At 35.7% G+C, this 26765-nt stretch overlaps 1 protein-coding gene across 3 annotated transcripts; it reads right to left on the minus strand.

The window, feature by feature from the left end:
• Window positions 1-303: 303 nt before the first annotated feature.
• Window positions 304-20434, minus strand: SUA (suppressor of abi3-5). 3 transcript variants are annotated; one of them, XM_088954073.1, is made up of 17 exons: window positions 20058-20434; window positions 19883-19954; window positions 14747-14878; window positions 14503-14543; window positions 13242-14028; window positions 13081-13152; window positions 12895-12987; window positions 12739-12818; window positions 11756-11906; window positions 9019-9106; window positions 8845-8936; window positions 8692-8764; window positions 8406-8575; window positions 6496-6688; window positions 1655-2650; window positions 1176-1360; window positions 304-711 (listed from the first exon to the last, which is right to left on the minus strand). In XM_088954073.1, exons 3-17 carry the CDS (start codon window positions 14792-14794, stop codon window positions 529-531), a joined length of 3252 nt encoding a protein of 1083 aa, XP_088810199.1. In that variant the 5' UTR covers window positions 14795-14878; window positions 19883-19954; window positions 20058-20434; the 3' UTR covers window positions 304-528. The 3 variants fall into 3 exon arrangements, with proteins under 3 accessions (XP_088810199.1, XP_088810200.1, XP_088810198.1); XM_088954074.1 differs by having other exon boundaries at window positions 6496-6622; window positions 11756-11909; XM_088954072.1 differs by having other exon boundaries at window positions 11756-11909.
• Window positions 20435-26765: the final 6331 nt, after the last annotated feature.

Below are 26765 nucleotides of genomic sequence, written 5' to 3' on the forward strand. Positions count from 1 at the left end.
AAAATGCCTTGTCCAGTTGAAGACGGAGGGGGTGAACAAGTGGTAAATGTATATGACATTTAGTAAATGATCTTCACAAGGTATTATAGTAAATTTACATCTGCATGCGGCATTTTCAATCTGAAAATTTGACAGGAGATAACCGTCTATGTTTTTTTAAAAAAAAAACTAGGGAGAGTTTTTGCTAGGGTCAAAAACATGAGAAGTTTATAATGATAATCAGAAAACCCAGGGAGGATTTCATACTTTACCCTAAAAATAATCACATATAACAAGACCAAAAAGTTTAAAGAGCTTGATCTCTGAGCAGCAATAAGCAAAATTGCAAAAGATGCTTTAATTAACTTGAATTTACAATGCTAGATGGAAAGTGCATCCTCAGGAAAAGAAGGGGGGAGGGTTAAGGCTATAACGTCCTAAAGAAAATAGAATAACCTTGAGCGAGAATAAGCATGTTCTTTCAGACAGAAGTGGCAGCAGAGCAGCTGGCATTACCGACCATCAAGCACCTAAATATTTACTCTTTAACTATGACATTTCACTGAATCTCGCAATAGCCTTCTTCTGCACGAGGGTTCGGTAACTGTCACCTGCCTGCACCTCTAGGCTCGGGTCCAGCTTCTTCTGCTGCCTACTCCCAAGTCCTGCTCTATCTTCAACAGCTTGTGCTTGGACTGGTTCAATTATGCCACTGCCATCCTTTCCTAGTCCCTATATTTGTCAAAGAGCAATGTAGCAAACATCAAAAAAGGCCTCAAATCTCCAAATTAATGTCAAACTAGGGTATCAATCGAGTAACTGGAAGTCTGGAACACCAATAAAATATGCAGCTAAAACATTGAATTTCCAAAACATAAAATAATACAATTATATTACGACTAAAGTAGGACCACAAACACTCCATTATCATCTAGTTGCAAAATCCATATAACATTCTTTCCGGTAATCAAGAGGCCCATGACAAGCCATGGTTCGTAAGGCTAGCAGGAATGCTCTTACCAAATAAAACTGCAACCAGGACACCAGGGCATCTTGGTCAGATATATGATATCACTGTTATTCTATGGTATGAAGCCATAACCATTTCCTAGTATGCTTCCTCACAAAATCAAGAATTTCAATTGATAAAGGTCAGTGACCATATCAAAGAATAATACAAACGAGGGTGAGCTCACCAAGCCTTCTTGCCAACCCATGCTACGGAGCATTCGGTTACCCACATTGCTCTCATCAATGGCTCTATCAGCTGTGATCACTTCATAGCTCTGAACATTAACATCACTAGCACCACGTCCTCCAACACCAGGGGGAAATGGCATTGTACCGACATCTGAACCTTTTCTAAATGCCAAATCCCGATCTTCACAAAGAATTGCAAACACAGAACTCATTATAATGTTAACGAAAATCTTCAGTGAAAAGACTGAAAAGCCACAGAACTGGTTTGACAGATTTCTCGTTAATCAAACTAAATATTTTCCCAGTTTAGAGCAATCTACTGTGGCACTTGTAAGCACTACCTCATGCCCTAATACATTGACGGCATGTCTTGCATATTATTCTTTAGCAAGACTGGCAATGGCATTTGATATATTCCTAGAGAGGAATGCATAACATAGGAAACCACTCAAATTAAACTGTTAAGCATGCTTACTTGAATCTCCAAGTCCAAGGTCTGAGATATCATCTCCAATAGAAGATGATGAAGATCCATAAAGGTTCCTCCTTTCAGCTGCACGGTCCCTATATGTTGTATGAGGTTGTTCCCTATGAGAAGAAACTGGCTGTTGTGGCATCTCAGAAAACCTCCTTTTACCACTGCCCGCAGCCACAGGTGAAACATAAGAACCCAGTGCAGATGCATCCGTTCTAAAGGGAGTCACAGTCATTGGTCCATCTGAATTTGCTGCTGATAATGCCTCTCCACTGCTTGAAACAGCCGTTAATGTTGAAGCCCCAGTAGAAGACCCAGAATATATTGTATCTGACTTTACTATTCCTCTTCCGGAACCTCTAATTACACCCATTAGGGTGCCTCCTAAGCTGTTACTTACAGGTTGTGGCTTAATCTGAGATTCCACAACAGTCTGCCCCAAAATAGGTGTAGTTGAGGCATTACTATTTCCACGAGCAGCAGCAGCAGCAGAGGCTGTGGTCACATTTTCCTTTACCGAAACAGAATCCGTTCTGAATTTACCCTTTCCAGACACTCCTGCAGCACTGGACCTGTCATCCGTTGAAGCCAATGGCTGACTATCATCAAGAACAACACGGGCCGCCTGACCCTCATGATTTCTTTGTTTCCACATGGTTAAGACATTAGTCATCTTCTTCTTGCTTGCCAGAATACTGCTCTTTGATGCAAGCCTTATCTCTTTCATCTTTTCCTTCTCTTTCTTCTCTGCAGCTAGCGCTGCAGCAGCAGCAGCCTGAACAGCATCTGGTAGTGAGGCTTTCTCACTTGATTTTATGGTAGCAGCAGGAGCAGATATAACCACTTTTCCTTTACTGGTGCTATCTGATGTTTTTGAAGCTTCACTTGTTGCCTTGTCTGCTGTCTTGTTATCATTCTGATCACCACAGGGAACGTACTGCTGAGTTTGATGATCATAAGAATACCATGTTCCATTGTTACCATCATAATATAGGCCTGCATTGCATTTCAAAAAATTAAAACTGATAAACAGCTACAATAAGATGCAACTTGTATTATAGCATAGAGGACCAGTGATAACCTTTGACAACCATTTATGCACTTCTGGAAAAAGAGTTTATCTTTCTTTCATCATGTAAGACTAATCAAAGAAGTATCTTTTTATGAACAAATCAAAGATGTAAATTTAAATGCCAAAATAATACAGATAGAATGAAATCGTCAAGCTTGATTTTAAAACTATTCTTTGGGGTGATTGGTGAGGGAACATTTAAAGACGCTACTAATTTGTCTCAAACAACATGGTTGTACCAACCAAATATCAGGGAACATTAAGAGCCAATTCAATAGCATAATTCCACTCTACGAATCCTCAAGAAAATTCTAGCACAATTTATAAGAACTGAGATCATGAAAAAGAAGACAGGAGGCTGATGCACAGCAATCTGTGACAAACTACATAACACATTAACCCCCAGCCACCAGACAAGTAAAGATGGTTTTATTTGGCAACATTTTGGGAAAAAAATTGCCTTTCTGTTCCAGGGAACAGAAAAATAACTATTTTTATCTTGCTTGGATCAATAAAAACATGGGAAACATGTAAAATTATCAAATGCTGGTGCATGTAGACACTCACCTGGACAGAAGCACAGAGTGTCCAGGCACATGTCATTGCTCTTTCAGTTCATGCATATTTTGTTATATGCTTTACACTATTCTAATGGTCCACTAGTGTTAAAAGCATTTGATATTCTTGCTTGGAGCCTTGTACTATGTACACTGATAATAATTTATTAAATTTTAAAATGAACAAAAGCACAGAGATGTTTATTGTTGAATATTTCAAGGCAATAAGCTCTTTGGTCCAGGAATAGATACAGGTACGTACTTTTTTTTTTGATAAATACAGGTACATACAATTTTCTTTGCTTCTTTCTTTGCTCTCCTCTTAAATGTTCAGAATCGCATTCTTTTTTCAACTTTAAATTTTTTAATAAAATAGTAATTGAGTTATTTAAGGTTATTAAACTGTTGAACATGCTTCATAACTTGATTGCTTTGTTTTTCTTCTTAGGTATGTCAAATCTTTTATTTTTTTTCAAAAGTCACACCCCACTTCATTCTAGCTTGTACCTTGCACCTCATTTATTTCAACATTTGGAAGCCACTTCACTTTTAAAGGACTAAGAAAGTGGGACATAGTTGCTGGTTCTACTCGAAAAAGAAGGTTGTTTGACCAAGATTGGATTGTGCCAAATGGTGGGAGGACCAAATTTAATGTGCTTTGTGCAGCCTTGGAATCGCAGGTACTGGTAGGGTTTTCAGAAGCCCTGAAGGTACTGTTCTCAAGAATTTCTAAGGTATAATCAAGGTTCAAAAGATCAACATGAAGCTCGCATTTTTTTTCCGGAGGGGGTCAGTTTAGAGTCCTACCCCCTGAACTAGGTGGGACCCCAAAACACCAAGTATAGAGGTGCATCGGAGACCCTCCGATATGATACGTATCAGCCGATTTGTCCCAATACGTTGCAATATTCCGATCCTTGGGTATAATAGGAGAATGCAATTTCCTAAGAATCGAGTTGCTTGCTCTAAGCTAATGGAAACAAAGTAAAATTACCAGAACTACAAAAACATTATAAAATATTGGAAACCTAATATAAGTTATTAGAAAAATACAGACTAAACATCAGTATACACTTAGGAGTCGATAACCAAAACAACTATTAAAAATAGGAAAGATAAAATATAGAAAGTGATGTACATCACTGCACATATCCAATAATCTTAGCATCCAAAGAATATATAAATAGCTATAGTCATGATGATAAAGTAATGCATCTACTACAAACAAATATCCATTTATGGTAAATTGAAATTTACAGATAATTTTATTTTCTACAGTTTCCTAAGGTTTTAAATAGAACCTAACATTTTTTATTACTTTTCAAAAGTAGACCCTTCTTTCTCAAAATGTTTTTTAGGCTTTTTAGTTGGTACATTATTGTGTTGCGACAGAAATTATACAATTGTAAAAATTCAATTAGAACAATCAAAACTTGTTGTAACTTTAACAGAAGTTATGACAAGTTAGACTTAAAATTCAACCAGGTGCTCCTTAAGAACTAGAAGCATCCTGGTAAAATTAATTTGGTTTTAGAGCAAGTTCAAATCCATGGACAGTGGTTGAAATGATTAATTGCTTGGATTTCTTGGAATAGCCTCATTCAACAGAAAGATGGGCCAAACAGACTTTAATTTAGCAGACTCACTTGAAAGACAGGTACTGCACTAGTTGCAGGCTTGCAGCTGAAATACTTGAATTCTCTGGGGAGCTTCACGTTATCGTGAAATTCAAATAATGTTGTTCATTCAATCATCCTAACAAAATGTCTTCTTAAAAAGCAATTAAAACTATAAAATTGTTCATTTTTGTGTGAAAACTAAGAATTTCAGACCTAATGTGGACTTGTTTGGGGGCTTGCCTCTAGGGGCATGGCCGTGTGGCACAAAGGCGGCTCGTAGAATCAGGAATGTAATATGTTTTACATTACATTAGCTACTTGAAGTAATGCAATTGAGTGAAAAAAGATTAGAGGTTTTACGTGCTTGAAAATGTTTTATATGTTTGATTTTATTTTTAAATTCTCATTTGAATATGCTTTAGATCTTATGTTTATGTATTTTAATTTTAGATAATAGAATTTTTAAAACATTATTTTAAAATTTAAGTTTAGATTTTTTATTAATATTATGTTTAATATTTTTATTATTTTGAATTTTTTGGCTTTTTTAATTTTCTGACAGTTTTTATATTTTAGCTTTTTTTTTGTATTTTTGCACATTGCTTCAAAAAGGCTTGCGCCTCGCCTTAAGCCTCAGGCACAAATTGACCCCTGCGCCTTGCGCTTTTAAACCACTGACTACACTAGTTGCAGGCTTGCAGCTGAAATACTTGAATTCTCTGGGGACAGCTTCACATTATCGGTTGTTCCCTGCCATTAAGAGTCCCTTAGCAGCAGATGTTCACTCTAATAATATCTTCATTAATAAAATCCCTCTTGATTCTTGTGATTCACTATGATTTGAATCAGTTCCTTAATCAAAAAATCATTTATTTACATTATTTGAGACCATATATTGGATTTTTCTTTCATATATGTAGGTTAAAGAGTTGTTGGATGTATATTATTTGAATTTCAAGTCAAAATTGATTATATCATTTAGGCTTCTATTGTAGAAGTGGTAAATTCTAATGCTTTAGGATGTGATTATGATTTTCAAAACATTGTTGTACTCTTTTCTCTTTTAGCAAAAAACCCTTTGTTGGTTTATTACTTTCTAGTAACAAGATAGCATACATTGGAAATACTATTTAATTTTCTAGTCATAATTACCATTCAAGTGTAAGAAATTAAGAATCATTTGTATGAAAATTGGCCTCTTGCTCTTCTTTCCTGTAAGAGTGTCTCATTTGGGTTTCTTGATTTCAAGCAAGGTTCAAAATATCGATACGAATTGATACAGTTTTTCAGGCCTTTTTTGTATTTTTTTTCACAACCAGTTCAAGGGGTCCGGTTTAGGTCTCCCCTACTCCCTTAACTGGTCAGACCTCTCATACACCCACTGTAGGGCGTACCGGAGGGGTCCCGGAATGATACGTATCAACCGATACGGGCCGATATGTGTCGATACTTTGAACCTTGATTTCAAGAATAGTAGATAAAGTTCATGATGGGAGACTCAAGAGAAAAAGGTTAAGATAAGATGGAATAATGAGTAAAGCATAAATTCTACCTGCAACTACTTCATAAATGTAATAAAAAATAGGCACCAACCTGTATTTCCATCATAGTAAAATCCAGAAGCAGCATCGTAGTAATAGCCAGATGCTTCATCCCATACAAACCCAGATTGAGGGGCTGAGCCATCTTTATGAACAGCATTATCACCACCACTTTTTTCCTGCCCAGATCCAGATTGTTTATCATCTGGATTATACTCTTTTGGTGCCCATCCAACAGCATCATACTAAATAGAAGAAAAAAAAAAGGAAGAGAAATAAAATATAAAGTTACAGAAATACTACCACGCAGTCTATGAATGATAAACTAATAAAAAATAACAGTTTAACCTCTAACCTCTAAAAGGGTGGAAAACAATCAAATGCTATACAAGGAAATTAGACATATAGGACAATCAGCATTAACCCTACTAGAGAGCTGTACCCAATGCTTTTTCCCTTTTTCACATCACCTTTTTTATGGATGACAAAATTCTATATAATTACAAAAAGAATGGTTTAATTATATAAGATACACAAGTGTTTTTCAATCTTTTCATGAGGCTGGCAAATGTCCCTTCCCTTGACCATACATTTGTTCCCTTGTAACAAAGAATGTCCCCATTTACCTTTGTCAAACCAAAGCAACGGCCAGCCCATTAGCTGATCAGTAGATCACATAGAAACGAGCTACCAGTCCTGTTGAAATAGCTCTCATCTCTCTCTAGTATTTTCAATAGTTCCAGGGCCATTGCTTGTTTTGATGCATTCCCATAGAAGCCTGCTTTCCTAATATTCAGGTTCTTTGCCAATCTTAGACCATGCCATGTTGCCAATACCCCATTGTTATAAAGCCGCCATTACCTATTGATCTTGAGTATATGACCATTATTACATTCCCAATTATAATCTCAGAAGACACCACCAATACCTAAAGCTCCAAGGTTGCCCATGCTACAGCTATGAAATTTTAGTTTAGCTTAACTACACCTTCTTGAGGAGGGTATCAAAGGTGAGAAAATAGCAGACCTTTTTTGTAATTAAGAATTATTGTCATGGAGCAAAAAAGAAATATACAACAAGTATTTGAGTTTTGACACTCCAGCACCCATATAGGAGACTCCCAATTATTACCTACAAAAAAGCGAAAGAAACAAAAACACAACCAACAAATCCAACATCCAAATCCCGAATTTACATACCACACCAACAACCAAAACAAAGAATGACTGAAAAACAACTTCACTCCAGACAACATCCTCATCAAAAGTAATTCTCCAGTAAGAAACACCATTCCCAACTTTGACATAATGAAGAAGAACCACTTCCCAATCTCAATTATCGAAAAAAAGAACCACTTCCCAAATAGATGCCTCTGGATTCTTCACTTATCCACTTTGTCCATACAATCAATTTTAAGCTGTCCTATGGTAAACATATCATATGATTTTGAATTTGTCACTCTCTCATGTCTAATACCATAAATACTCTTGTGAGTCTAGAAAAAGCAAGCCTATTTTCTCATCATCAACAACAAAGAAAGCGTTAAAGAATGAGAAAAAATAATAGTCCCACCCCTATAAATTGGTCACAGGATCAAACAAGGTAATGTACAACTACAAACACAGTCAATTTGAAAAGACTATAGCTAATCAGAACAACAGAAGCCCAGGGCTACAAGCATCTTCAGGAAGTTATTGAACAGTAAACAGATTTGTCTCAATGCAATTACATGGAAGTTGATCTCAATCATGAGACCAAAACAAATTGTCTATCGTCACTGATGCACCAAAAGAAGTTTCTAATTAAGCTCTGAAATACCATAGAAAAGGCAACTACATTTCATGCAGCACTCCCCAACAATAACTACATAAGTCAACAACATTAAACATCTACTGAAAGTTTAAAATCATCCTTCTGATAAAATCAGGATGTGAATAGACAATACGAGTACAACAGCAAAACCTGTTGAGCAAATGTTGCAGCCTCAATTGCAGCAGCAGCAAGGCTGCTTGAAGCCCCAGATGTTCCTGAACCTGGACCATGGATGCTTTTAGCATATGCAACACGTAAAACTTGACCATTCTTCTCCAAGGTCATACCATTTGTAGCTTCTAGAGCTTTGGTAGCATCCTCTACCTAAAACAAACACATACAGGAGGGATGAAATAGACATAAGAAACAACCTCAGCTTGAGAGAGAGAGAGGAAAAAAAGAGCTTAGCTAAATCAGTGGATACTGAAGAGTAGACCTACCGAGTGAAAATGGACAAATGCAAAGCCCCTAGAGACATGGGTAAATTTGTCTCTAACAAGTCGAAGGTCCTGCAGATAAAAATTAGTAAACTTCTGTGATCTTGTCAGAGGAAAATGCACTAGATGATCAATTAACGAGCATTTACTACCTTGATTGGAGCATGTTTTGAAAACTCATATCGAAGCATTTCCTCATCAGCATTTTCATCCAGCCCACGGACAACAAGCACATGAGTAGGACCTGGTAAAGGTAACCATTTTTGTTATCAAGACAACAATAAAGATAAAATGCATAACATATCAGAGTAGTAACCTGAACCTACCAGCCTCTGGTCCCTTTTTTCCCAATGTTGCTGGGTTAGATGATCCCACATCAGCTGCTGGAGCATCATCAGCTCGTGCCTCGTTACACTGCATTTGCAAGAAAGAAACAAAGATGACATTAATGCAGTGCTAGCCAAACACGAACTCATTAACAATGCAATTATATACATCTTATGTCAAAGAAAGCTAGTTACATTGTTATGTATCATAGATTTATATGGCACTTCATCTAAACCCAATATTTAGGGGAGCCACTGAAAAACAGCTTGTCTAGGCTGTAAAATCATCACCAACTAGATACAAACAACTTAGTGTCATACAAGGAAGCATATTTAAAACTTCAGCAAGCAAGATCTTAACAATCTATATTAGAACTTCAGCAAGTGAGATCTTTAACAATTTATATTAGTCCAATTGGAATGAGTAGTCCAATACACGCTGAATTTGGCCAGCTTTATGTTATCACTTGAAATAGAAGGGTACTAGTGTTGTAATAGGTTGAGTAATGTAAGTACCTTGGATCCATAATCATAGTACGACATAATCAGTACCTTGAGTAATGTGACACGTGTTTTATCAGTAAAAAATGTATAATTACTTTATAGATGTAGTATATGTATATATATATATATATATATATATATGTTTAATTTATATTTTTAATTCAGTTTTTAATTTTTATTTGTAAAAAATGTTAGCAATTGCAATTTGAGGCAAAAAAATAGGGTCTTTTGGGGGAAAATAGCGAGCCAAGGTGTCTTTAGCACCTTTGGATGCACAGATCTCAAAATGTTACCCGAAATAAAAAAACAAAAAAAAAGTCACCCAAATTGGACATCCAAGCGAACCTCCATAAGTTTGCACATACATTGAGTGTGCAACCCATGACTTGGTGACCGGGTTGAATGGGTTGAACGATTCAACCAGCCAGATTGAACAGCTTTTGACGAAAGACCAGGTTTTGGGAGAACCGGACCTGGAATCATGGTCGGGGTGATGGTTGGAATGGTTCAACCAGCAAGGTCAACAGTGCGTTGAAAACACTGGATAGGACATCTCAATACAATGGACTCTGGGAAGTACAAACTTCTAGGCTGACTCCATGGCAAAGGAAGAAGCTAACAGGACTGAATTATATAGGGGGCCTGACCTCAGACTCTCGGAGGCAGGCAACTGTAATAGTTTTAACTCTGTACTTGAGACTTGAGAACCAAGTCAAGCTAAGCATGCCATATTTTATCATTCTTTAATGAAATAAAATATAACAGTTAATGATAAAAAATGTTCAGGCAAAACAATTAACATTACAAGAAACCCCAAATAGAAAGTTAGAAACTCATAACATAAAATCCTGATAACTTAGGATCCCAGCTTCCAAGTCAAAACAATTAACATTAGGAAACATTTCAACCATTCTCAGATCCTTTAGTATCACAAATATTCAAACATCCAAGGTATGAGAAAGAGAGGGGGATAGATGGAAGGAGGGAGCTCAAGATTTTTAAAACGCTAAAAAGCACGGGTGAGACAGCTAGACTTGGAGAGAAGAGGCATCCCCATGTGTTTTGAATAAATAAAAAAAAATATGAATCTAAAAAGGAACATGCAAGGTTTGTTAGTGATAGGACTAACAATAGGGCTGTAAATCCAATCAGGTGATCCATTATCCATGAGAGATGTCTATAGTACCATTTTTCAACCTTTTTTTGTGAAACAGATAAATTTTTGTACTAAGTATAATGAGAAAATACTTTTGATCTTATTTTTATTAGGAATATATATTAGATAAATATACTTTGAATAAGTTATATAAAAACCTTTTGAGAACTTGGTATTTAAAAGGTGGCTTCATTAGTCAGAGGTGTACAGCACCAGCAATCTGAAGTGATTTGTTACAAGTTGAAAGAGATAGTAGAGCTAGGGGCAGACAAAAAACATGCACTAAAGTAGCGAGAAACGAATTAATGACCCATAATGCAATAAATGACATGGCATTGAAAAGGATAGAATGGTAGAACAGGATTCATGTAGCCAATCTCATATAGTTGGGACAAGGCTTAGATAGTGATAGCGATGGTGACGATGATAAGTCAAAAATTAAAGAGATTTTAAATAATATATAGCAATTATGTAATTGCATTTTATAAAGGAATTATAACTTAAATAGAGATTTCAGGAAAAAGAGAGATGCATAAAGAAAGAGTTAAATGAAAATGAAAAGTGGGATGCATACTGTAATAATATCCACCCTCTTTTCAAAAGGAGATTGAGACCTTTTTATTAGAAAAATGAGATTGAGACAATATGGACTTAAGATATTATGTTCTTTGGATTTTGATTTTTGTTAAATTTTGTATTTTGATTTTTAGGAGACATTAAAGAGAATATGTATGGCATTTATTGAAGCAATGACCATGTAAGAACTTCTATAAGCTCTTTTCTACATACATTAGATTAGATCAAATCCATAAATGAGAGTAGTCATGGTTTGGTTACTGCAAAAATCTGCGAAGTGTCAACATGCATGAAACAAAAAATAGCTTTCATTATTTTAAAAACAAAGCTTCCTTTTTGAGGTACATTCCTCTTACTATTTCAGCCAAAAGGCTAGAGGTTCATGCCTTGGAATTTCTGTGGCCTGAACCTCTTATGAATTATGCAAGGCTATTAGGGCAAGACATCGTGCACAATAAAGAAAACAGAATAAAGCATCACCAGAACAGCAAGGAAACAAACCTGAAAACAGGACGTTCGCCGTGCAAAATTCACACAGCCGCACATCGTGCACATCCAATCAGATGGTGGTGCAGCACTTCTATGATTCCCATAACTTGATCTTGCTGCACCATCTTGACCATAAGGCCCACCTGCCCCACCAGTTGGCTTGCTACTGTAGCACAAGATAGTTAACAATAAAAGAAGGATATTCAAGGGTGAGAACATGTCAAAGATGTGAAACCATAACACATGCCAGTCTAGAACAGAAGAGACAAGGTTAGTTTTAAACGCTTCTAACTGTATTGCAAAGGATAGGAACAACATCATAAGACTCAGACCAGACATAACCAGTTAGCTCATTCAAACTGTGTAAACCATTATTTAACTGGGATACAGAAATGTCACTAGGTCAGTGGTTCAACTTTCTGGCCATGTCTGAGTCTTACAACACTGAATAGAAACCCAATGGTCTTCGATTACTATGCCAACATTATTACAATCATAATAGGGGATGAACGGAAACGTGATAGACACGGCCTCCACAATACAAAGATAACCAAGATGAAATGTAATGAATGAAAGGATCAACAGCTTTATATTGAAGATGAGGAATAAAAGAATTCCAATGTTCTAAAAAAACACCTACAATGCCATATGCTCTTCTATCATCATTAAATGACCATTAACAAATGCTACAAAAAGTGAAAAACTAAACCCTGTTTTTGACTTGTCAATACAGGGAATAACAATTCTCTTCCACAAATCCAAGTCAATCAAAAAACAATACAGTTATCAGAAAAAGTTAGCCTGTGTTATAAAGCAATGATAAAACCAGACAAATCCATAGAAAACTAGCAAACAGACCACTGTTTGTTTAAAAACCAGCATTAGAACAATTGCCAGCAGGACTTCACATGTTTCATATAAAGAATTTAAAATCAAGCAGGACAATAAAAGGGTACTCAGGAATCAGCAAACTGTTTCCATTTAACATCATATACCTGTACTCAAAGAAAAGCTTCCTTCCATCCACAACAAGACCATCATCTCCAATTCCATCCATCATCTTGCGTGCATCTCCCTATGTTGAAATTATGAACTTCAGCATGGCCAGCTTACAGTAAATAAAATTTTTAAACAGTCACATGATGACATACCACAGAAGGGAAATCAATAAAAGCAAATCCACGAGAAATGCCTGAATTGCGTTCTTTAATTACACGCACATGACGAAGTGGTCCCCATTCAGCCTAACAGAATCAGTAATTCACAAAGAATATATTGATGAGAAAAGGCAGAAGAAGAAAGAAACTATTTTAGTAACAGTTGGAAAAGAGACATACAAGAATTTGGTATAAATCCTCTTCGGTGGTCTTCTGGGACAGACCCTTCACAACAACAGTAGCTGAAGGGGCCTACAAAAGAATTAGAATCCACTAAGGTCCTCGAAATTGCAACTATGTAACAAGCAAAGTAAAATTACAATGTCACATTTCAGACATACCACAGAAGAATGCTCATGATGACGTTTTTCATCATGATCCCTTCGTTTTTCATTTCTTTCATGTCGACTGTCATCATAGCTGTCCTCACGATGACTTCGACCATGGCTGCGACCTCGGGGAGACCTTGATCTAGGCCGTTCATCACGCCCCCGAGACCGAGAGCGCTCATGCCTTCTATGTGGACTCTGATCCCTTTCATGACTCAGACCTCTCTTGTCACGGTCGCGGTCACGGGAGTCACGCCTTCTCCAACTACTGTCCCTCCTGCTACTCCTTTCATAGTCAGAATCATAACTATACCGCCCATAGTCATAATCTCTCTCACGGCTTTCCTCTCTACTTGGGTGGGAACTACGGTGCCTGTAATCATAATCATCAATTGGAAAATCATCACGATCACGTCCTCCAAACCTAAAAGGTCTATCATACCCATAATCACGATAGCCATCAACATCACGGTAGGTATCAATACTGCGATAGTTGTCACGAAACTTATCAACTTCTTGATATTTATCCAGCTCACGATAATTGTCAGCTTCACGAAGATTGTCGATCCCATGAAAAGAATCAAGGTATGGCTTCTCATGTCTTCTAGATTCCCTAATGAGGGCATATTCTTCATCAAAGTTTCTCCTTCTTGGTTGAGGCCAAGCACCAGCAACAGATGGTGGTGGTGGATAACTATCCCTCTCAAGTATGTCCCGGTGGAAGGTTTCCCTTGGATAGATACTATCCCTTGAGAACCCCTCATCTAAAAACCTTCTACCATCATATGAACCACCAACCCTGCGAGAAGCGTATTAAGCAGAGGGAAGAAAAAAAATACAGTGATATAACATGCATAACATACAAAATTGAAACTTTAGTAGTTAGAAATGATACTAACCATGTAACCATAAATCTAAAAGCAGCATGAATTGTTTCAATAGGTAACAGAGAGAGCACTTCCTTAGGTATACAAAAAAAGAGCACATATGTGCTTTTAGATGAAGAAAAAATGAAAATATACAAAATGAATCCTCCATGTACTTGTGAACAAAAAAGGAGCAAAATGACATAAAAAAAAAAAAAAACACAGAACAAACAAGCATCATATATATTATATGTATTAGTTCGAAACATATCAAGGAAAATGAACATTGCATATGTCACACTATGAATACATTAAAACATTGTAAAGGCAAATGAACACCATATAGGGAATTCTTAGTAAAACAGAACTATGCACTCCTGCTATGAGAAGCATCCATCAGCACTCACCGGTAATCTGGCTCATGCACTGCACCATACCCCTCCAAAGCCTGTGGATTCAAGAGAATAAGTGAAGTCAGCAACTAATAATTATATACGGGGTATGCAAATCGATTCCATATCCTCACTGGCCCACAACTTTCTCTCACTGTTCTTTTAGGATGAGATGCAGTAAAAATGGAGGACAATCACATGAGCCCTAATTTCTTGTGTATCATCCCGGATAGGTAATTAAGGAGGAAACCGCAATTACGCTGTTATTATCCCATCCTTGCTGAAGTACATAGCGTCCAGGATCCATTTCTTGCAAAGCGCACTGGAGTTAGCCCTGCAAGGCTCTTGCTGATCTTTCAGATTTCGGAAGCAGATTGTTTGAAAACCTTTCCTGTAATGGATGCACAAATAGACTAAGTTATGCCAACTTGAACCAGGAACCAATTGTCATGGTTGGGCCACCCTTTCTATTGGAGTCCTCAAAGCCCAAATCTTCCCATAAAAACCAATCTCCAAGCTCTCACAACGAAAAAGGTATTATAAGGTCCTGATTGTTGAAAGTCAAAACTATCTTGGAATAATACAAACCAATGCCATTCTAATACATCAACCAAGAAAAATAATGTCAAAATCAACTTCAAATACACACACAGACAGACTACTAAGCATTATACTTTGCAAATTACAATAAAAATTAGTAACACAAAATGGATGCGAGCACAAGGAAAGAACCACTTGTTGGATAGAGTAGCTAAGAACTAGCAGTAGAACATCAAATAGAATTTTTAAAAAGCATCTGCTCCTACTTAATAAACAGTAGATTAATGCTACTATAAACCCAAAGCCATAATAATAACACTAAGATTCTTAAAATCAACACAACCAGATCTCATGTATTGGTTTCGTAAAGAAATGTCATTTTGTGAGCTGGGGAGGGGACCACAAGCTACACTAGGACATGCGGAAGATATCCATATTCCATATGGAAGGAGAATCTTGAATAGATGTTTCCTCCAACAAATAAACTCAAATTCCAAAATGCACCAGTATAGTGCATTCAATTATAAGTTTGCAATGTACTCCCTGGAACCCAGCGTGCAACTAAAGAGCCATAGAATATAGAACATGGGAACCAGTTCAACCTCATTGATGAGATCAAACTAGAAAGATGATGAGACTACTGTCTCCACTGGTCATTCTGTCATACTTACCAGGTCATCAGCCCCCAGCAGTATATATATATATATATATACCGGATAGTTGATGCCAAGATAAAGACAACTATTTCTTTTCCCCCTTTGTACATATAAAATTATATGTAGAACTAAAATAGATCCCAAGAAAACAATATAAGCACAGTCTCGACGACAGAATGCCTATTCAGCCACAGAAAATACTAATGGAAATCAATCTTTCTTTTATTTTGATCAGCAAATGGTAATGGAAATCAGTGAGATTCAAAATAACAGAATAAATCCATAATGGTGGAATAATTAGTAGACAAAAAATGTTAGAGAAGATAGTTAATTATTACTAATTATCATAGCCCCTTCCCCCTCACTAGAATAATTCATTCTCAAATAGAAACTACAAAGGCTTGCAGCAAGGAGCCAAGATATGATATATCTATTCCAAAATAAACTGCAACTTCTGATAAGAAATCACAAACACTTCTGCTTACTAATCTCCTGCAAGACAGAAGACAAAATCAATAACATCTTGGCTCATCTCTTCCCAAATTACAAAAAAGCAATCTCCAAACTTCTCCGGTTTCTAACTCCCCCTTCACTAACCTGAGATTTCAAACCTCAAGGTAAATGTTCCTCCTTGACCCTTTATTTTCTCTCCTAAAAGGTAGAAGATAATGTTGAGAATGAGACAAAGCAATGCCCCATGCAATGCACAGATTGCTGTTACAAAATGTTATTGGGATCAACTTCTTTACTGTTTCTGCTCCATAGTAACTAAATATGAAATCATTTTTCCAAAAACATAAAAATAAAAGAGACAAATGTTCCATGACATTTCATTGAAGCTCACCTTTATCTGAGTAAGTTGGGAGGGAACCCACATTAGAACATCTTTTATGGACAACACAAAATTAGAACATTTTTTTATAGGTAAAACAAAATTAGAACATTAAATAACAAGGAATTTCGATTGGACTTAGTATCTCCGTTTGTTGTAATATAAGTGAGAGTCTTACTCCAATATTAAGATTTTGGGATTTTACTAGGGCTACAAATGGATTGATTCGATAAGGTTTCAGGAAATCCAAATTTGAATGAAATCTGGTGAATTTGTATAACAAATCTATGATACCCTACATGCCTAACATAATGTTGTTGGATACAATACCAGATACAGCATGAATACTTCTATATGTACTTTATGCCATTAACACTCTTAAAATAAGTACAATGGTTTTTTTGTATGTACATTTTAACAAATTATACTGCAAAAATATCTACACATGTTAGAAATTTAATTAAAGGTGGTAACTGTATTCATTGTATTGTACCATCTTTCTTTCTTAATTAATAAAATGTTGAGTTATTGATCAAAAAAATTATTTAAAGGTGGCAAGTCATAAGTCTTCAAAATGACATTTAGCTTCAAAAACTAGATATAAACACATGATATAAGCATATTATTATATAAGATACCCAAACCCATATCAGTGTCCAGGAATGTACGATATTGAGAGTTGTATCCCTGTTTCCCATATCTATGTCCATCTCCACATAAGTGCTTGGGCATCATAGCATTTAATAGTCAAATACAATTCAATTTATTCTGGGATATCCGATTGAAGTGGAGAAAAACTTCTGAAGAGGTTTATCAGCTCCATTCTTTATTTACAACAAGAACAATTAATGAATTTAATACAAACAACGGTCTCCTGAGTTCACACATCATCACTCCTTTCAAGCCTTCCAAATATACAACAAACCAACAATCCAATCTCAGACCACCCAAGTCAAGTGAAAATTCACAAAACATATGTATATCCTAACAACTGGGTCAAACTCTGAGGTATTTCCTTCCAAGTAAAAATAAATAATATCTCATAAATGAACCAAACTTTCATAAACACCCTTCCAACATGAATACACAAAGCCATGTCCAATTGAAGTTAACCTCTTATATAGGGTATACCCCTTAAACCTCATACCACCAGTAGCTGCAAAATGAATCAAACTTGCAATAACATCCTTGCAATATGATATATACAAAGCCATGTTGAGGTTTTCTCCACTTCTCTTATATAGAATGTACCCTGTGAACCTCAGACAGCCAGTAGCTGCAACCCCAAGATGAAAAAGGAAAATAACCATCCCAGATGACATCCTGTTGTGTTTTCGTACATGTGAATTACTGCTACTAAACTCTACAAAGTTTATAATTAATGAAATTACAGGGGTCATGGCACACATTTCTTCCCCAAAGAACCTACATTCATTTACTGAATAATGCCAGATGGATAGATTTCCTGTTACCATAAAACATTCTATATCTCAGTATCAAACCCCACCATCCGGAGTTAATAACTAAATCCATGGTCCAACAACCCACTTGAAAATTTCTCCATCTGCCCTCAACATTCACTAGAACACCCATGTGTTGCACACCTACTATCAAATATTTTGACCATCAAAAGAAAATTCCCAACATGCCCATAAATACAATAAAAATGTTTTGATCAGGAAAAGTCGCTTTATAAGCTCCATTCCTAAAGGGATGTGGCAGATGGATTATGCTGGTTATGAATTTTCTATATAGTGATACAAACATTCTAAATTTAAAAATACCAAAATCAATCTAATGAGAACAAGGTCCACCTAGCAAAGCAATGCTTCAAAGAAAATCCTGAAGTAATTCTTCATACATGATGTCATTAATTGCCCATGCAATTAAGGCTTGATTCTACAAGTTTCTGCATCAATCGTGCAACTATGAATACTAAATCTTGTATCCCGTTTAGCATATAATCTGATAACCTCCATATCAGGCAGATGAGATTTGGCAATCAAAAACATTTTTAGTTTCTGAAGTGAAACTATATACAAACTTTTCCCTTAGTAATGGAAGAGATTTATATATTGTTGCTATCACTAATATTGTGAGTAATACCATAATTCAAAAGCAAAATACCATTTCATACTGTAAGAGGAAGGCCCACTGTCTGATTATTTTTATCAATACCTACTGTCTGATTTATTGGAATTTCTATTCCATGATAGTTATCAAAATGACAATGTCAAATATTCACAAGGATTAAAAAGGATCTCTAACACTAAACAACAAGAGCAACAAAGCAATTTATTGCTCACACACACTCCAATATACATAGTTTTACAAAAATCAGCTGCATGCAAAGAATTAGTGCGACAGGCACATTCTGAAAAACCTATTTCTGCCCTTATGCTAGGTAATTTCCACCATGTAGGACAACATTCAGTAGGGGACATTATTTGGTGTAATAGTAAAATCTTGGGCTGGTGAGCATTTGAAAAAAAAAATGCCAAAGGTTAGTTAGACCATACCCCGTCTACCACTCCCAAGACCCAGGTAACAGGGACCAACATTGGGTAAACCATTTTAGGATAATATTCAGAAACTGATATTTGTAGGCCATGTAATGAAAGAAGAACAGAGAAGAAAATGGCACATTTACAAATCAATTTGAAATCCATGCACATGTATTGAGAAGAAATAACATTATGAGTATAAGTAAATAACACAATTAAAGGATACAACACAATGCATGCAATATCGCATCTCTATAAACATGTGGAGAATAAAATGGCAATTATGATGTTCAAAAAGTTGTCAACTCCCACACCACAAGGAAGAATGAAGACAATACAGAAAATTAACATATGCAATAAATAAGTCTGCCACTCCAATTAAGAGTATATGTTATGCACATCCCTATTGTTATGACCGAGGAAATCAACAGGTTTACGTCATGGAGAATGTAGCAGAAGCTTTAATATATAAAAATATATTAACTCACAAAGGATTTTAAACCCAGAGTGGCATACAGTAAATAATTTACACGACCAACTGGAAAAGGCATAAAAAATGTAGTGATGCTTTTATTGCAGCTAAGTGTGAAAAATATATTAAAGCCTCCCCACCGCCTTAAGGCCCTTAAACAGATAATTTCTATCTCATTCAAATCTGAAGGTCACACTTTTCTGTGCCTCACAAAGCATTCTTTCATCAATAAATAAACATGGAAAATACAGAAACTTATGCATACTCCATCTTCGATCTAAAAAAAAAAAAAAAGCTAGCTATTGCAATTCAAAAAGGGTATTCCCACACCCGCCCTAGACAAAATTGTTTTAGCAGAGCCAAAATCTCGTGTTAGTAAATTCTATCTTACCCCGTGAGTCGTCGTTCGTCCTTTGATTCCTCAATTCTTGTGATTAGCCGATGCGCCGTTCCAGCGTCGCTACTGAGGAAGAAACCAGCACAACACAGCCGTCGTGTTAATAAAAAGGAAAAAGAAAAAATCCCAATCCGAGAACCCATTAAGAAGAAAAAAGATTGATCCGCACCTGATAACACCGTGAATAGGACTTTTGTCTCTAGTGCCGTTCAGTGAGCGACCAGCTGTGGTTATTCCAATCTCTTTTCAGCCGATGGTGGGATGCTATGGAAATAAGAAACTTCTTCCTCTTCACAAACTCCCAGCGAGATGGAGGAAGAATATGTCTGGTAACCCTGTGCGAGAATGAAAGAGAATTGTAAGAGGAGGAGACTTCCGTGCTTTCAACGGGTGATTTTGATTGCCGAAACGAAGAAGACGAGAGAATGGAACGGACAAAAAAAAGAATGAAACTGAAACAATGACCTAGGGTTTTCTTTCTTGTTCGTCGAACAAGCAAAAATAGCTAATGGCCGTAATCAGGGAGGATTCAGATCGGGTCAATCTATATTCGGGTATAATTTATTAGTAATATTGGTTTGAATCCGATTGGATCTAGAGCTATGGTTCAGGCCCTAGCAGGTTTTCAAATTTTCATGTCCGATCCGAATATAATTTATATATATAAATATATAAATTGTATTGTCCATGTCAGCAAGAGGTGTAAAACGGGCCGTGCTGGGCCGGCATGGTCTGCACAAAGTGCGTGCCACCCCGTGGGTCGTCCCGAGCCATGCCTCTCTCCCTATGATATTTTGGGGGTTGATCCAGCATGGTCTACGGTCCAAGCCCATGCAAACCCAAGCCAACCCAGGTCGTGGATCAAGCTAAAGTTATTTATTTAAAAAAATTGAAAAAAAAAACTTAAAATTTTTATTTTATATGAATTTTGATGTATACAATTGCTTATATATACAATAATTAAATAAAATTGAAAAAAATGATTTACTTTATTAATATATTATATACTATATATTATTATATAATTATAATTTATACAATATATTATATATAAAATATTATATATATATATTATATATACAATAATTAAATAAAATTGAAAAAAATGATTTACTTTATTAATATATTATATACTATATATTATTATATAATTATAATTTATACAATATATTATATATAAAATATTATATATATATATATATATATATATATATATATATATATATATATTTGTATATAATATGTGGGCCATGGCATCCCATAGGCCACGAGTAGCACAGCACAATAGTATGGGCCGTGACAGCCTAGTCCATTGACCTGAAACACTAAGCCCAACATGGCCCATCAGCCCATACAATCGCGACGGGTCGTGGCACGACCCACGGACCATCGAATCAGCTCAAAATCATGTCAGGCCATGGGCGACACGAATCTCTCATTTGAGAGAAGTTATTTATCTCTTTTCTCAAGTTTTTGCATTTTTCCTATTTTCTTTTGTTTTAAAAATATAGAAAAATAATCATTGCTTATCTTGATTAGATTAATAAAGTTGCACAGTATTAGAAAGAGAGACCTTCGGGTTTTCCAAATCCTCTTATTTTAATGCGTGTTACTATTACATTTAAAAAAAACACTTAATAGAGAGAGAGAGAGAGGAGGGAGGGAGTACTAATAATAATTAATGTATTTTAAAAATTCTAGTATTAATAATAATTGCAATATTTTTAATAATTAATAGTATTAATTGTATTATTAAAAATAATGTATTTATTAATCAGTAGTATTTATTCAAAAACAATATTAAGTAATGTATTTATTAATTAATATAATGTAAGTTATAATTTATTAAAAAGAATTATAGTAATTATTAATTAATAGTAGTTAAATAAATTACGATAATTTATTAACTAACAGTATTATTAATTAATTAACAGTATTTTTAATTAATATAGTACTTTAATAACTACAACATTTTTAACAATTACTATATTAATAGTTTACCATATTTTATAGTATTTTCAATAATTGTAGTATTATTAATTATAGTATTTATTAATTAACAGTGCTTATTAAAATATTGCATTTATTAAAAATATTAATATTTTTTATTAATTCATTAGTTAACAGTTCTTTAAATTTTTAATTAATGTAAGTTATAATTTAAATTGTATTTTAAATATTATTTAAATTATATTTGAAACTATAAGTAAAATAATTAAATTTTAAACTATAATTAAAAGTAATTATATTTAAATGAACAAAAATTAGCCAAGAAAAATAAACCAAAAATAAAGTACCTATAATTTTGTCATAATTACCAAAAATTATCCAATAAATTACCAATAATGGATTAATATGATTTCTAATAAATATGATAAATTACCAAAAATAAATTAATATGATTTCTAATAAATATGATAAATTACCAAAAATCTATTTATATCTATATATACTAAAGTAGAGCTTGTCATGTCACTAGCCCTCTCCTTTCTCCATTACCCCAATAGAGCAATTCTAGATAGGATGCAAGATTCCCTTTAAAAGCACTAGAAATTGCCAACTCAACAACTATCTCACCCTTTTAATAGGATAATCACATTCGTGAGAAGTTAAAGTTTTATTGGGAAACCACATAATTGGGCATTAAATAGGAAACTTTGATACTTGGATTTTGTTTAACTTGATTGCCTCTTACACACCTCTCTTCTAACTATTTATTCGTTGGCTTCTAATTACCTTTTTCAAAAAGACTAGGTGGTCTATGTTTATATTCTGGAAATCTTACTATGAAAGAGGATATATTACTATAGTTCTAAATATCTTATTTTCTCCCAACTAGACTCTTCAAAGAAAGTATGAGCCTTGCAACTACTGTTGTATTTGAACAGCAGCAACCATGTTCAAATGTTGCTTTGTGTTTGAACAATGGTAGTCTTATTTAATGTAACAAAGTGATTTTTTTAGTAAAAATATATTGATTCAATTGGTACAAAGTTTGTATTGGCACCACTAATTCTCTTTTTTTCTTCTAATTTTAGGATTTAATAGAACTAAGAAGAATTGCATATTGAAATGGTTGAATTATATGTAACAGAAGTCAAACAAGGATGCCCATCTTCAATCTCACATTGCCTAGGTATGCGTTTGGCTTCGTTTACGTTTTTTCATTCAATGTTTGTACTTTATTTATTTGCAAAACCGAGAAAGGTAATAATTATAACCGTTTATGACAACTAGGCACTACATCAGAGTAATCATGAAAAAGCGCTAATTGTTTGTGGAAGTTTTAAAAAATAACTTCCCAAAATGGTAGGCATGCACAAAAACTGAAGTCCACTTTTGCCATTCTTGATGTGTACGAAAGAGCAAGAGAGGGGAACTGCTGAAGTGGCGCCTATGTGGTAGCATTTATTGAATAAATGCCCATGAAACCAAATGCCCACAAAGAGCAAGAGAGGGGAACTCCTCCACCCTCCTCATGAGTGAATACCACCCTTCTTGTGAGTGAATACCATCCCCATGATCACAAAAGTTTCATAGAGTTTTGATCGTGAAATTTTAACCTAATTACCATTCCCACCAACAAATCACTTCCTTTACACCACCTACCTACCTTCATTTACTGTTGAAGGTGTTGCTGTAAATAACCAAGGGCTTATGTAGAACACTCTCCCTGCGAAATGTTTGTGACTGTAGCCGGTGAAGTGCTACCACAAAAAGAAAAAATCCCAACCAAAAACCCATCTGAGGTCAGTTTGTTCGCCTTCGCGTGAAACTTTATATCAGGAAATCTCTTTTTACCAGAATGTTCTTAAAAGATAATGGCAAACGAGTGTGGCTACGTATCTATTATGAAAATCTCACCAAGATGTGTACATAAGTACATTACGTGGTCTTATGGGGCATGTCTGGAAGAAATACCAACATCTACCGGCGGATATGACTCTTGATCTTCGAGATCTTATGGACAATCAGACCATCGCCCTCACAGGAGAAAGGCTCTGAGCTAACTTCAGGCCTGATAAACAATTGAAGTTTCCTATATATTTAGAGGATGCACCCCCTAATCCCTGTGTGACCATCCATTTTTGGGAGGAGGATTAAGATTCAGAAGATGAAACAAGGCCAGAAAAAAGAAGAAGGGTTGACGGAACAATACTGGAAGGCTCCTCCATGGTAAACTCAGCTCAGGGACCAAGTCAAACTCAGCAGAAACAGGATTTGAATCTAGACCCAAATCAACTACCAAAAACATTAAATTCGGCTCTACAACCCTTTAATGCATATGTCTTGCTTGGATCTTCTTCTGAAGAACCCTCAATTCAGTAAAGACTCTCATTTACTCCTACTATAAATGATGTTGCACCCAACTCTAGTAAGAAGCGACAAGCTCAGACCATAAGTGGTGGCCAAAGAACAAGAATAGGAAGGCAAGTAATGAAACATCCATCGAGAAGATCATGCCAAGCTCAGTCAATATAGAGGATGTATATTATCCTCTCCTTCATGAACTTATGAAAGCAGGTCCATCTCAACAATAAATGGAGCTCCTCACAAAACTACTACTTCAAGTACAATTCACAAAATCTCATTCTTGTTTCCTATCTCACAATAATATAAAGTGTGCCATTTGCATATGCTTAATTTACTATTACCCTATTTGCTTGATTTTCCCTAGTTCCTTCATCATGAAAATCCTTGTCTGGAATATAAGAGGTTGTGGCACCAAAGACAAATTATTTGAATTAAAGCACAAATAAAATATCCACCAACCGGACCCCCTCTTCTTGATGGAAACAAAATTAAATGAAGTCAATGCCAAAAAAACAAACTAGTAAAAAAACTTCACTTTCCCTCTTGCAAAATAGTTCCATCGACTGGAGCAAGTGGTGGCCTTCTGGCTGCATGGGTTAGTAGCCTCTCTATACAACATCTCCTTAGCACTAAAAACTACATTAGTCTATTTATAGATGAGTAGCCTGCGGATTCACCTTGGCTATTAACCCTTCTCTATGGCCCTCCGAGGAAAGAAGAAAGAGAAATCTCCTAGAACAATCTAGAAAAACTCAACATCCACGCAAGCCAACCATGGGCTATCATAGGAGATTTTAATGCTCCAGATGACATCCATGATTACAAGGGATTGGTCTCTACACAAAAGAAAATATCAGTTGTGTTCCAACACTTCATGAATTTTTGTAACATGGTTGATGTGGTTTTTTGTGAACCACCCTATACATGGTCAAACCGGCAACAAGGTGTGGCAAATGTAAAGGAACGATTGGATCGAGCAATATTCAACCTACAATAGCTTCAATCTTTTCCAGAAGCAAAAGTCGACCACCTCATCGCAATAAACTTGGATCACAGTGCAATTCTCCTTGATACCGATCCTCCACAAAACCATAAAAAAGGAAGATTTCACTTTCAACCCTTTTGGTTGTGTTCTCGGGAAACCTGGTTACTACAAGGTGACAGAAACATGAAATACTTTCACATCACCACTAAGTTTAGAAGGGAAAAAAAATGCAATACATTGGCTATAGTCATCAAAATGGTGAGGAGCTTGTGATACAAGCACAAATTGTAGAAGAGTTACAAAATGAATATTTAAGGGCTAGTGGAGCAGAGGAGCATACTACCCCCATGTTGGAGCACCTAAATCTCCCCAAATTAACAGGGGAAGAAGAGAGGAACTCATGCGACCACCCTCATTGGAAGAAGTCAAAAGTGCCACTTTTCAAATGCATCCACACAAGGTGCCAGGCAAGGATGGCTACACTAGCTTTTTCTATCAAAAATATTGGGAAATAGTAGGGTCAAATGTGCTTAAAATTATTCAAGACTTATTCTCACTCAACATTGACCTCCACACAATGAATGAGACCACCCTTGTCTTCATACCTAAGATACATAGGCCAATAACTATTGTTCATTATAGGCCCATCAACCTATGTAATGTGGCCTATAAAATTATTACAAGGTGCTTGCCAACCGCCTACAACCATTTATGAGGAAGTTAGTAGCACCAAATCAAGTAGGTTTTGCCAAGGGTCGACAAATCTCCGATAACATCATGCTAGCTAGAGAAATAATACATTTTATGCGCAAGAAAGAAAAAGGTAAGAAAGGATGGGCTGCTATTAAAGTCGACATGTCAAAGGCATTTGATCATATGGAATGGAAGTTTCTAACCTCTGTGCTCCAACAAATGAATTTCCTAGAAAAATAGTGTAGAATGATCTATAAATGTCTCTCCTCCACTTCCTACTCGATAGCCTTGAATGGAGGACAGTTTGGTAAATTTCACCCCAATCAAGGCCTAAGACAAGGAGATCCAATATCACCTAATTTGTTCATTATTGGCATGCAAGTACTCTCTCAACTGCTTGAAAACAATGTGGAAAGTGGGGCTCTCCATGGTATCCGGATTGCAAGAAGAGCACCTCCAATCTCTCACTTGCTCTTCGCAGATGACTGTTTCATATTTTGCCAAGCCGAAGCAAACCAATTGAAAAGATTGCACGACATACTCTAGGAATTTGAAGAATGGTTTGGACAAGTAGTGAACTTTCAAAAATCAAGTATATTCTTCAGTCCCAATACCCCTCAACGACATCAACAATGCCTAAGACACATCCTTAGAATGAAATACATACTTCTACAAGATAAATACTTAGGACCCAGGCGATGGACAGGAAAAAAGAAACAAGAAGCATGCTAAGAAATCGAGGCTACAATCAAGGCTAGACTAGTAAGTTGGAAAGCTCAGCTCCTCTCATAGGCAAGATGAGTCACCCTAGTACAATTAGTAGTCTCTACGGTGCCTACGTACCAAATCGGCATACAGATCTTGCCTGCAAATAGATTGCTAAGA

This window comes from Nelumbo lutea, chromosome 7 (genome assembly GCF_056320005.1).
Source record: "Nelumbo lutea isolate HS-2025 chromosome 7, American lotus-T2T, whole genome shotgun sequence".
NCBI classification, from domain to species: domain Eukaryota; kingdom Viridiplantae; phylum Streptophyta; class Magnoliopsida; order Proteales; family Nelumbonaceae; genus Nelumbo; species Nelumbo lutea.